Source organism: Orbicella faveolata, unplaced genomic scaffold (genome assembly GCF_042242905.1).
Source record: "Orbicella faveolata isolate gen_17 unplaced genomic scaffold, um_ofav_v1 contig_1, whole genome shotgun sequence".
Taxonomy (NCBI): domain Eukaryota; kingdom Metazoa; phylum Cnidaria; class Anthozoa; order Scleractinia; family Merulinidae; genus Orbicella; species Orbicella faveolata.
Window position 1 is genome coordinate 4259562 of NW_028301536.1, and position 14005 is coordinate 4273566.

The window sequence follows — 14005 nt, forward strand, 5'->3', positions numbered from 1 at the left end:
AGATATTTGGCTTCCTGTTCTCTGATTTAGAAAGATACATCCCTTCATTATTATAGCAGAAAGGAAAATAAAGTTTTAAGGATACTGCCATCTTTATTTTACATTGAGTCATTGCAAATTTTCTAAGCTTGTAGTATGCTATGGTTGGGTTTTAAATTTAACCTTCACTGGCAAATCTCTCTGCGTGCGAAAGTCGTTTTGAGCTAAAGGTTACCCATAAAACCACTTTTACAAGCATATAATTATACTTAGTAAAGTAATAAGATATTAAGGTGTTAGGAAAGAATACCGCCAAAGTTATCAAAGGTGTCATCATATTAGAAGGAATAAAACGAAATGTCACTGTTGACAAGTCAATTTTACAGAGGTTTTTATAGATAAAATCCGTCATTTTTTGCGGAACTAGATTAATCTACACCACATATATTATTGATGAGATAAACAAACTGGCTTAGCCAGCAGTGCTGACGTTTCTGCTATACTAGCAGCTCTGCATAATTTAAAATCGTGTTTGATCGTCTCCATGGAGTGGTGAAGATAGCGCTCGCTCGCTCACTCACTCACTCACTCAGTCACTCACTCAAAACAAGACAATGTTTCACCCATATAGAGAATATATAAATATATAAAATCACCTCGTAACCAAGCCTGGTGTATTAGCTCAGAAAACTAAAACTGTGTGTGTTCGCTTGCAAATTAAAAAGATAACTTTTAGTTTAATTTAATATGTACTTATTTAGTCCCAAATCAAACAGTTAATGTGTAGCTAAACAGTTGACCTTTTTGTCGATAGTAACTTCAGAGGATGGCTCGCTCCCGCCTTATATGGGGACGAGTCGCCCCTCGGGGTATGCTCTTGGCCTTTTTGCCCCGAACAGGATGTCAAGTGAGTATGTCCTTAACACGGTCTGAAATAATCGTAGTTGCAGGGTTGTCAATATCCTCCACTTCCATCCATCCAATCTTTAATCTTAAACAGAACCTCAGAATAGAGGGTGGGGGTAGCTATTCTAAGGTTTCTTCGTCTTAAACAAGATCAACCTTTCAAATCTAAGGCCACATCCCAATATCTGAACGTAGGTCGTCCCCTTACCCCCTCCCCCATCCCTGTAACCATGGTAGCAGGTGACTCAGAGTATTTTTATTTCATTTAGAGGGATTGTTTATTCCATGGTAAAGATCTCATGAAGACTTCGACTGTATGACCACTTTAAAAACAATCTGTGCACGCCAATTCAAAAATTCAGTGGAAAAACTAATAACAGATTAATATATGAATAATACATCAACAAAAAAATTGATTTTAAAAAAATGTGTTTGTCCCTTATTCATAAATATACTGCATACGTCGGTTTATAAGATGCTAAATAATAAATAAACAACAAATAAATATATAAATAAATGAAATTATAAAATAAATAAACATGCCGCATTGTGACCAGTTTGAAAACAATCTCATTATATTGGCGTCACTTTGCAAATATATTGAGCGTACAAAAGTCGAAAAAGTAAAAACTGTCCATATATATGTCCGTTTATGCAACATTTTTATTATGTGCCACGTTAAAAATAAATTTCGCGAGTCGGCTGATAAAAAAATATTGCATTTGCAACTGTTTAAAAATAAACATGGTGGGTGTTTCTAGAAAGGCAAATAAGTTTCATTTCTAAACGTAGAAGAGAGTAATTGCGCCGAATTTACTAATTAACGGACTTTCGTGGGCAGCAGAAATAATTCAATATTTTCAATCTTCTTTGGCCCTCGAACAACGAACTGAAATCTTTCGCGTTATTCAAGTTGATAACTTGGAATCGAAACAAAAATAGAATTTAGAAACAAGGAAATCATGCTCATTTCCATGTAATGGCTCAAAAGCCCGGAAAGAAAATACAAATATATGAGATTGACTCTGGCGACAGTATTTTTAAAAAGATTAGAGGCACAAAGACTGACAAGTGTCGTGTTAATTGCCTAGTGAATAGATGAATAGATTGAATTTTACCTGAGAACTATTTCCTGTTTCCAAGTCATTCAGCGAAGAAACCAGAAACTTTCAAGGACCGACGAAACGACTTTAGGAAAATGCTTTTAAAATGTCAGTTAAACCACATTTATCATGATAAAGCCACGACTGAAAGTGATATCCGATAGTTATCTCATCCCAGAGTGACAATTCATACTTAAGAAACCGGGTTCGAATGACATTGAAATTGCGACTCTTATTACGAATAGAAAATCCAAAACAACTTTTAAACTCGTGGAATTTTTCATTAGACACCGAAATATCACTGAGACGTTTAATGTGTTGAGGTTGCCCAGAACAAAAAACCGCATATAGCACATCAATTTAAGTAACCCCTAAGGACATTGTTTAAAATTCCTTTTTGCAATAGGCTGAAAATGGTGTTTTATGGCTTTAGAAAATCGTAAACACCGCTTTATCTCTAACAACTGCGAGTTCCCACTGTTTCCCCAGAGCTGCTACGGAAAACTCTTTAACTTCTCATTCTGTTTGTTCTCAAGAGATTTCATTCCTGTTTTAAGTTCGAACTGAAAATAACCCTGTCATATTTCGACCTGACTTGCAGCTTTTATTGCGAAAAACCGCAAATGAATGGTCAATACAAGAAAAAATGGAGGAACGTTGTTGTCAAAAAAACGCGTGGGTAGTACGCGCATGCGTATTGGATGAACTCCTTCGGTTCCGATGACCGGTAATTTGGCGCTCCTACGCAAAGTCACATAACGGCGTAAGTTTGGCTCATTGTACATGAAAATTTCCTGCATACAATCGAATACAAGGGCCTTGACGTCCCCACCAGGCAGCTTAATTACCTCAAAACACGTATAAAAGAATGGCCTCATAAAACTAAGGAAACGTCAGGAAATTAGAGAGGGACGTTTTGTGTTCAACGAAGAAAAGACAGATGTTATTTAGCTAAGATTTACGACCTGAACGACGCTTAAACGCGAATATAATATAATCCGTTCAAACTATGTTTAAACGAAGGGAGCTTTAATCAGTCGAGAAGGTGAACTATGTGGATCGCGGAGGGTTCGAGAAATCTCGTCATTCAAATTGGAGTATTTATGGTTTATGTTTTTTTGGGAGCTGTCGTTTTTCAGGCATTAGAGTCACACAATGAAGAAGAGGAACGAGAAGCCATGCTCAAAGCGAGAAACCATCTCCAGGAAAAATACAACATTTCGCAGGACGACCTGAAAGTTTTCATCAACAAAATCGAAGAGATTGTGGATCATGGTTTCAGCCAGCACTGGGTGAAAAGATGGACTATTCTTGGTTCTCTGTTTTTCGCGGGGACTGTTGTGACTACCATAGGTAAGTCCATTATTAAGCTTTGACAGTAAACCATGGTACTTTTTACTTTTCCTGACAAAGTTTTCCACTCGTTCAAGGTCTATCACAGACATCTTTGACAAGTGAGAGATCGATTAACAACAACACAGTTGTCATTTTAAAAACGAGCACTTCAATAATGCCAGAAAAATCAGTGAGGGATTATTCTTTTATGTAAGAAGGTTACGTTTTGCAGTTGCAAGAAGTTACGTTTCTGTCGACTGCTTGAAAAAATGAATTTTCTATTTACGTATGTTCTACCAATTTATTCGGCAGTTTTGCACGTAATGGGTTACTAACAGAGATGAAAACCCATTTTGGTGCTTCGTTGGTGGCATATTCTAAGTAGGGTTCCATCTGTATGTTCCTAAATTCATTTAGTAAAAGTCAAAAGACAGAGGTAATTTTTTTTAAATCTCTGCACGAAAAATGTTAATTATCTGGAGACAGGAGACATTAAATTGTAAACTACCAAGACTTTTTTTTTTTCGTAAGAGCCACGTTTACATGAACATAAAATATGCAGGGAAGGTTGCAATGTTGATAAGAGCAAACGTAAATTTTTTTTTTTTTTTTTTTCTATTTTCTTTCTAATTACTTGGGAAAATAAATCATCAATTCACCAAATAGACTCATATTCCAGACTGGAAAATGACTTGTCTGAAACACTAAAGTAAAACTACTATCAATTAAATTTCGGCTGTTTACAAAACCATTTTAGAATTTTAAAACTCGTCTGTTACAATATTATATTTCCAAGTTTTGTGCTTTCGTCCCCATTCTGGAAGAAAGACAAATGTGTTTTCATGTTATATTTACAGTTATAAAGAGGCTTGATTACTGTGAAAAGCACAAAATTCTACCCAACTAAAACAGCTTCAAATGTTCTCGACTTTTCGATTTTCCATAGACATATGTAATGATGAATTTATCATATAAAGTGAATCTTCCATCTGACAAATGATAAAATTGAAGTTTTTTTTGTCAATATCATGTTTTTTTTTCAGTTGAAAAAATACACCTGCTTATATTTGGTACCCTAAGCCCGAGCTTCACAAATGGTTTTCACTGAAGAAACGTTCCAATGCTTTCGTTCATCTATCTCCAGAATCGACCGGTCAATATGAAATTTGATATATTGTTGGTATATTTAGATTTAAGACCAATTTTTATCACCTTTCTAGTTCTAACTAGGTTCATCATTTCATTCGATCACCAATATTTGGTTCAATTGAAAACACTTCTCGTTGTAGTTGCAATTATATTGCCCGAGGTCCATTTATATTTCATAACTGACGACCGAATTCAGCAAAAATTACATCAAGACTACTGTCTTTATTTCATCCGGTCGTATCTACCAACTCTCTCAACAAAAGTGGGTCATTTTTAGAGCAGATTTTTTTGACATTGGCAGCTAATTTTATTCGGTCCCTGAGATTTACCAAAGTACAAATTTTATAGTGTATGTTTCTGTCTCCAGACATGGTGAAATGATTTTTTTTTTGGTATATTTTGCTAAAATCACTTAAATTTGTATGACATTTGAAAAAAGATTTTGGATAGAATTTTACATTTTAATTGATTTCTAATTATTGAGGTTTTTCGGCAACGTGTCTTTCATTTTTCGGTCATCTCAAACAGAAGATCAATTCTATCACTTTAAACTAACGTACAGCGACACAGATGAACAAGACAAAAAAAAATAAATAATAGACATTTTAAATGTAGCTTAAAAGACAACAACCCGGTTATTTTTTCAATCAAAGCGAGTTCATCAGATAAACAAAATTTTTCACAAAAGCTTTGTTGTGTCGTCGGCACCAGCCAATTCACAATTTTCTTAATCGGCTAGGAGTCGATTCGTTTCCATAAACTGACTAAACGAAAAACAATGAGTTACAAACAAAAGGCAACAGAAACAATTGCCTTCGATTTTTCTTTAAGAATCAAACAAATACAGGACGATACTGGAAAATAATGTTAAAACCATGTTAAGCATATAAAGGACCTTTTTTTTCCTAAAAAAAAAGGTGGAGCCACACGTGATTCATCCTGTTTATTTTTCATATTGTGAGTGGAAATGAATTTTTTATTTATATTCAGAACATTCCAGGTGATTTTCGGCAAAGGAGAGCCCCGCTAAGATTATTTTTCATGACTACATAAACGCCACTTTGCGTGGGAATCAAAATTCAAAACAATCTTGGAAATTGTTCAAAAGTGCGTCAAGGTTTTGGCTTGTTTTCGCATGTTCTGGCTAGGTGGAAAAGTTTCTCTATTAAACGTTGACCACTGCTATTCACTGCATGTTGGCTCGTAGCCGAAAGTACACGCAGCGAACTGAATGTTAAGGCGCTTTTCTGGAAAGTAGATAAGTAAGAGATGATGAAGAAGGTACATCCCCCATAAAGCCTTTCTATTTTAGATATGGAACCCAGTCCTCCTGCGAATAACCTTACCACGCCGTTGCGGAGATGTTTTTGTGAAGGATGAAAATGCGTGTAAAGGCGCTTGAGCTGTCCACAGGAATCTTTCAGGGTAATCTAAAAATAACTTAAGCGAGATTATCTCAGAAATAAGGCTTCTATGGAGATAAGCTCTCCTAATCTTCATCCTCCCTTAGATAAGATATCATTTCTTCCTTTAGTCGACTTAAGATATATTACATAGCTTTCTAACCCGAATAAAAGAGGAAAAATTAAAAACGTAAACATAATCATCAAACTTAATAATCAGCAGATTGAAAAAAATCATTATCAATGTAGGGGGGACTATTCTCCACATAGTTAGAGAAATGTTTAGGAGAAACTCTTACAAGTTCAATAGCCATGAAATCCAGTCTTTATCTAATATTGACCAGAGAATTTTACAGAATTTGCTTTCTGGCAAACTATAAGGTTACTTTTCGCATCTCGGTATTGAAATCCAAGATGGCGACCACTCGGATCTAACACAGGCAGCCATCTTGAACTTGATGAGATCTCACGAGACTCATAGTCACATTTTATGTCACATTTTAAAATTTTAAGTACTACTGCTCTGGCAAAAAGAGAAAAATTAAATTTGCCATGGAGACGGTTTTTCTTACTCTGCCTTTTCCCCGTTGATCATTGTAGCTATTAATAATAAAATAATAATAATAATACAATATATTTATATAGCTCAAATTTCATAAAGTAACGTTCAAATGCGCTTCACAATATAAAGTTAGTAAAAAGAGTAAAAATTACACTAATAAGGTAAGTTCACACAGTAAAAAATGGAAAACAGGAAACAATAATAATTAATAGGCCACGGTTGATATATCAAAATTCTGACATGGCTCCGAGGCTTTCAGGAGAAAATTGCAAATTTGTTGAATCTCCTTTGTCTCTCAATTCCCAAAGGAGACTTGGACATAAAGAAAGCACCCGTCCAAATAAAATATGGAAGTTTGTCCTGAAAGCCTCGAAGCTTGTAAGAATATTGATATATCGTAATATCGAACGTGACCTATTCCTCCATCACTAGGGTACGGTCACGTGACCCCTTGCACAGACGAAGGCCGTATATTCTGTATCCTGTACGCCTTGGTTGGAATACCACTGACCTGGCTTATGTTGTCAACTCTGGCGCAGCACATCAACGATTGGATCAGTAGAGCACTAAAATGCTGCCACGAGCGGGTCCTTCAAAAGAAACCTTCAGGAATCGGGATCAAGACTGCAGTCATCACACTGGCCTTGAGCGTGTTGATGGTTTTAATTATAGGCTTATTCGGGTGTTACCTAGAGGGCTGGAGATACTTGGACGGGATTTACTTCGGGTTTATAACACTTACGACGATTGGCTTTGGAGATTTCGTCCCGCTGCACCCGTCGCCCAATCGCGATGCGGACGGTTACACGTGGCATGTGGTCATGTTTACTGTCATGAGTATCATGTACTTCACTGTTGGATTGGCCATCGTGTCCAGTGTCTTGCTGTCAATCAGAAACGCCATGGAAGACAAGTCACTGGCAGGATTCCAAATGCTCAAGGACACTGGAGACGAGTAAGACCCAGTCTCTGTCGTCAGAGCAAGGACGACCAGGGTTCGTCGAAGCCAGCGCCGAGATTCAAACTCTCTTGCTGCTTCATTTTAGGACCTGCAGAATCTCTCAGTAATATACATTACCATAAAGCTGTTAAACAGTTCAAATGGCAATAAAAATGATCACCGGTCTTTCACACGTAGCATTGCATCTTACTCATCTGTAACTGTTGTTGGAGAGTGATATGCTCAGACCTCTGGGACGCTTGCACACTCCAGCCTCGCCTTCTCTTCCTCCCCCAACCCCCACCCCCCCGTTTTTCTTCAGGGACAAAATACAAGGGCGCTTTAGAAACGAAGCAGGGGTCCCTGGGATATTCTATTCTTCAATAATTCTTGCATCAGACAATTTGTATTTTTGTTTAACAAAACCGGGTTATATATACCTAGTCACTTCAATTCCCACTTTATGCAACACGATATGTGTCAACAGAAAAATGTGGCAGTTTTCACTAAAACTTGACAATAAAACTATCTTGATTTCCTGGAGGCGAGTTCCGTAGAGAGATCTGGGCATCGGTGTGCTTTTCAAAATTTATCAGCATAAACAAGATAAATCAAAATAATAATATTATTAAATATAATATTTTAATACGTCTTGTAGTACAAAAGATACAGATCGGTTTTAAACTCGATCCTTCCTCAATATCTTTACCACAATTTCATTATATACTACTTTTCAGTATAATATTGAGTTTGAAAAATGACTCAGTTCTTTTTTGTAGTGCTTAAGTCTTTTCAAAGTTACTGTTTGCCCACATACCCGCCCTCTACTTTTTTCCTAAAGATAAAGTAGGTTAGACATATTTCTGGAACATTTGAAAGATTGCCACTCCCGAAATTTTTATAATACGAACTTCATAATTAATACGTTTTGCAATATAAAATACATGAAATCCTAATGAATAAGTATATACTATACAAAATCTTATAAATGCTTCAGTGAAGAAAAAAACTGTTTTAAATCGAGATACTAAAGTAATTGCTCGTGAAATTTGTGAGATTGAGCATGGGTGAAAAAAAAAACTAACATTCTATATTGACATTTGACAAAAATACTTGAAAGCCGTTAAACTTAACATTAACTGAAATTATGATCATACAAGTTAGAATTTTCTCTGTTGCTAATAAATCAACAACTATGTATACCAGGGTACCTCGCAGACTTGCTCTTATTACTCTGCAACTTGCAGAGTCTTTCAAGAAGATAATAATTGTTTCTTGCTGTTCTCTTTATATTCAAAAATATTCTAACTACTTTACCATAGTCAAGTTTAAACTTTTCTGAGAAATATTCAGCTTCCATTGGTGCTGGGAAATTCTAACAGTTAAGCTATTTTAAAAGTTGAAACATCCTTTAAGAACACCTATTTTCGATATGAAACATCAAGTTTGTTCTGTATCGCATTTCTTTTTTCCAAAAAAGTATTATAAATTTAAAAAGTTTGAAAAGATGACGTTAGTTGAAAGGTGAAAAGGTGCATTTCTTTCTCATCCCTACCTGCACAATTCATGTTCGGAACCCGAAACAACGCGAGGGATAAAGACCAAGAAAGAGGTTTCTTTCTATATACCACTATCTTTGTTCTCTTTCAACATAACGCTGCGCAATATTATTGTTATATATCGGTGACTACGGGCACTACAGCATTTCTTGTTATGGCTAAAGGTACACGATGGATGACTTGCGTCTCCGGGTGTAATACTGGTTCTTCCATCTCGAGTTCATACCTAGCATGTAAACAAGAACATCCACGAAAATTACACCAACTGGCAAATCACGTACAATTCTATTGGCCCATTCTTGTGACAAATTAAGGGAGCCCAAGATCTCTTTTTAAAGGACCTCAGTCACAATATTTTGAGTTAATTTTGGGCCATGTACAAAATTACCTTAAAATTGAAGGAAACTTGAAAATAGTAGTTTACTAAGATAGGAAAACGCCACAAAAATAATAAACCATACAGGAACAAAGATGGTTAAGGATGGAGAAGATTGACAGGGATTACAAACGACGGACTTCAAAAATTTAGGCTAATCTTTTCAAGAATCAAATCGCAAATCGTGACGTAAATCATGACGTGACCTACTGCTTTAAGCTAGATTAAACAAATCTAATATTTTAACAAAGTGACGGCACCAGGGGCGCTTATTACGCATAAAAGTATTGAAAGGACAGCCTATGCATGCTAGCATGCCGCCTGTATTTTGGTTTTATCTAGGTGCAGAATGTTATTTACGAAGGGAACTTCGCAACAACGCATTAGTCCATATTTCGTTAACAAAACTGCCTTCAAATTAACCAAAACGCCTCATAATTGTTAACAAAATATACCAAAACGTCAAAGAGGTATTAATTCAAGCTTAACTGAAGTTAAATTTGTTTATATTTGAATTTCTACCACAGTATGTCAGTCTTTACCACTCGGCGCATTTTCCTTTCAAACTTACCGTCAATATTTACTCCAACTTGTCGATTCTGGAGGAGAGTCTGGGGGCGATGAAGGTTTTCTCCTGTTTATTTTAGACAAATATAAAGATGGTATTTTATATTTTATTGATTTATATCCTTATGTTTTAACGATGAAGGAAAAGCCACTTAATTAATGCGTAAGGCTAATGCTTGGGAACCTTTTGAAATGAGTGACGCATTGATTTATATTCTTGTCTTATTGTCTATATTTAGGATTAGCAAAACCAAATGAACAAATTTTAGCACGACTATGTCTCTACAATTAGTTGCGGGTTTGACTTGCCATATCGTGTTTTATAATAAATCATTTGTATATTTTCTTGTTTGTTTAGTTTATTTATTTTCTCATTCACCTCTTTGCTCTTAAATTATTTATTTATAGTCTGATTTATCTAACAAAACATCCCCAAAGAGCCGAACTGTTCGTTAATTTCGTATGTTATTTTTATAATGCTTCCTCCTCCCGCGCGCGTAAAACCGGTGACGTCATTAAGCCCGTTATTGTGACGTCACTTATAACGGCACTGATAACCAATCAAGTATTCATTTCAAAGGAACATAAAAGGTTTCTAAACGTAAAGCTCCGATCTTTACCAATCCGTTTTAATTTTATAACCAGCACAGCAAGAAACCATCTTAACCCCACTATTCACGAGCATTCGTTACTCTGAACAGCAAACTACACACCAACGACATTGCAATCAGTTCTAGGCATGCTACAAAGCCTGCATACAGCCAGAAAATTCTATATCACGTTGAAGAGTGTGCGATGTTTCTCAGGGGTCACTAAGAAAAAAGTGATCGATCTCCCATTAATATTGAATACTATATGTTTAATGATCACGCGTGCCTTATTCAAAAGAGGCCCAAGGAGTATCACGCGAATGTCTTGTCTCAACATTAATATCATTTAGTCTGGCACATTTACTTTTTTCTGAAACCTTCTTCCATTTGGAAGATGTCAATCACATTTTCCGAAAATCATCAAACAGTTTCGCGGAATTTTTCCGATCGCACAATCACACCATAAAGAGCCAACTGCCAATCCACCAGAAAAGACATATGCTCTTGTGAATGAAGCGTACATACCATGAGAACTTTTTCTTGTTCAACTTTGGGAATTTGTCAAACATCCTCAGGGGAACCCCGTAGTTTGATGTACTTTCCTCAGAATAAATATCTTCCCCAGTCTTCGCCCTCCGCAAATGTTTTGCAAGACGCACGCAAAGGATGACGGTGATTAATGAGAACATTGCTATGACACCGAGGCACAGCCACAAGGCATTCTGGGGAGAAAAGACGCAATGGTGAGGTCATAAATGCTGGTAAGTAGAAAACTCTCCACAACATCTCCAGAACACTTTAATTCCTTATTTAACAGCAAAGTATCGTCATTCAGTTGGCACAGGAGTGGATGAAGGGAAAGGCTGAGTTAATTAATCTCCAAAATAGGCCTTATTCTAAGTTAATCCTCTCAAGCTATATTTAGGTATGGTATCCAGTCCTCCCGCGGATAAAGTTACCATTTTTTCGTGGAGGATGAAAATTCGTCTAAAGCTGCTTAGGCTGTCCACGTGATTGAAATGCACGTCACAGGATTGGCTATTTCTAGTCCTTCTAGTATTTCTTAGCCAGGAGTGATCTTAAAATAGCTTGAAAGGGATTACTTTGCAATAAGGTCCATGTGAAGGATAAACTCTCTCACCCTTCGTCTTCTCTTGGTTGACATATCAATGCGCATCTCGTTTACCCTTATAACCTTAGTGAAGAGAGCTTCTCACTTCTCGTGCTCGATGCTTCCCCCATTTTACAGACTTGACCCGATAAATTTCTTTTTGATAGCGAAACTCCTACAGAGATCCTTGTAGTGTCTTATAGCGGTTGAAACTGGCTAATGAATTTCTGCACCAGTTAACAATCAGCAACAAGAAATTACACGGATCTTTGTAGGGCTACATTTTTAGCGTGGAATTTTTCAGGTCCAACTTTAGGCGTCCCAAGCCAGGGATTCTCCTTACCTGTTTGCTTACTGATGAAGTGAGATTGTAAGGAGTAATTAGATCTAGATCACTCTTTGCAGTTATGACTCGCACGGATGTTATACTCACCACCAGGCTCACAGCAATACCACACACATCAGATATCAATACGTCATAGACATTCCTGATTGGATGACAATCTCCTACGTCATTTCGAAGCTAAAAATACCAGTAAAAAAACAGGGCGTCAGATTCAGCACAGATGTCGTCCTGCTTTCAGTAGGAAGCTCTGTTCAGTTTTTGAAATTATAAGATCATGTCACTCCATTGTGCTGTAGGCTAAATAGGCCATTTATCAAATATTTTTTTCTGCTCCTCCGTTTCCCCCGGGGGGGGGGGAGTATTCCCTTATATGAGCTATGTAGGTATAGATGATCCCAAAGGGTATGATTTTTAAGCTGTTTTGTTCAGAAATAGGATGTCGTTTTTGACCATTTTGGTTTCAAATAGGGTATGGCTTTTGTACTGTAGTCTTGAATTGGTATGTTTTTTAGCAGAAGCTATGTTTTTATCATTATCGATAAGGCCATCAACAAAAGCCCTTCGCAATGCCTTTATTTAACATAGGTGTTAACTAGTAAACTAATTATCTGAAACAGGATTTTGATTTAGGGGTCAGGTCTCCCTATAGTTTTACGATTGCACGTGCGCATAGGACGAAAGCTCAAGTAATCTGCGCGCGCTCAAAGGAAAACGTCAGTGTTTTTCGATTTTTATGACGTCAACATGAGCACGAAAAGCAACACTGACAGTGAATTTTCTTGCGTTTCCTTCAGTGAATTTTTTTTTTAATTTGGCTCAGTTGTAAGCACATACAATTCCTATTAAATACCCTAGTTTTGTTAAAATATGTCAGAGCTAATCTAATATATTTAGAAGAATGACAAATTACAGAATACTGAAAAACCGTCCGAACAACCTTGACTTTTTACCAACTCAAAGTGTCAGGCAATATCATTTTCATGATGTGGCAAAGTATGAAAAAATTGCACCTTAATAGAGTATCGAATTTTTGATCAGGTCATAACTAAGGTGGGGAAAATCATAAATAGGGTAAGGGTTTTGGGAAACCAGCCGCGCACCTCCACCCAATTCTTCAGGGAGTACTATATGAGCCCTTTTTCCCTCGTTAGCACATCACAAGGTAATTCAGACTTAATTAGTTAAGTTATTACCTTATTTATAGCGTCTTCTAAATACTGATCCATCCAGCCAAGTGTACGACTCAAGGACTTTTTTCCTGCCTGTAGTGAAATCAAAGCAATAGCTCTTTTTGTGAAGGCTAAAGGTTTCATTCATGATAAGTGATTCTTGATCGTCTTCACTCACACAAGGTTGAAACTGCCTTTTGATTATAGCAAGCGCACGGGCGAGCAGCGTTCCGCATTACGTTACGAATAATCTTGTGCAATGGGAAGCATAAAGCTAAATTTTAGAATGGCAAGGTAATCTTTACAAACAAATGTCCAGGTTACGATTCTGGCTTTAGACATCTGTAAAAGAGTTTTATACGTCAGTTATGCATGTACCACAAACGACAACAAAACCCAAGCTGATTGTACAAGAAATGAAAGCAGTTGCTAATACTCAGAACTAATAATGAATTAGTCATTGATATAGTATGGTAATAGGGAAGGGAATGGGAACTGATAAAAAGCATTTCCGATCCAATAACCCTAGCAGTTTTAAGATTCATATTTTTGGTGCACACCAAACACAATTTTCAGTCAACAACCATGGCTACCTGAAACTTTTAAAAGTTTGAAAAAGGGGAGAGAAAAGAAAATCACCACTTTGAAAATTGCATACGGTATACAAACCTCATTGGCCAAAACTAAGCCATCGCCTTCCAAAATAATTTTCAGCCTTTCACGTAGAAGGTCAATCTTGTTAGCTTCGTTCTTCGACAGATGAAAAATAAAGACAAAAATAACTACAGAGCGAGAAATTGCACTAAATTTAGTACCTTCTGTCATGTGTAAGTAATGTGTACGTATAAATTGTAAATTTTTTCTGTAATTTGTTTTGTATAGTTAAAAAAACACTTATTTATGAAGAACC

The 14005-nt window shown here is 36.5% G+C and overlaps 2 protein-coding genes across 2 annotated transcripts in view; one reads left to right on the forward strand and one right to left on the reverse strand.

Annotated features, from left to right (window-relative positions):
- The first annotated feature begins 2701 nt into the window (after positions 1-2701).
- LOC110061961 (two pore potassium channel protein sup-9-like) lies at positions 2702-7574 on the forward strand. Its single transcript, XM_020768827.2, has 2 exons — positions 2702-3341; positions 6870-7574. Exons 1-2 carry the CDS (start codon positions 3041-3043, stop codon positions 7394-7396), a joined length of 828 nt encoding a protein of 275 aa, XP_020624486.1. The 5' UTR covers positions 2702-3040; the 3' UTR covers positions 7397-7574.
- Positions 7575-7997: 423 nt separating this feature from the next.
- Positions 7998-14005, reverse strand: part of LOC110061975 (prominin-1-A-like) — a 32305-nt gene continuing 26297 nt past the window's right edge. Inside the window, exons 20-24 of the mRNA XM_089285937.1 lie at positions 13765-13845; positions 13120-13188; positions 12014-12103; positions 10995-11191; positions 7998-9162 (exon numbers count right to left, since the gene is read on the reverse strand). Of these exons, the coding sequence (XP_089142063.1) occupies positions 9051-9162; positions 10995-11191; positions 12014-12103; positions 13120-13188; positions 13765-13845 (549 nt within the window). The 3' untranslated portion in view covers positions 7998-9050. The remainder of the gene's footprint in view (positions 9163-10994; positions 11192-12013; positions 12104-13119; positions 13189-13764; positions 13846-14005) is intronic.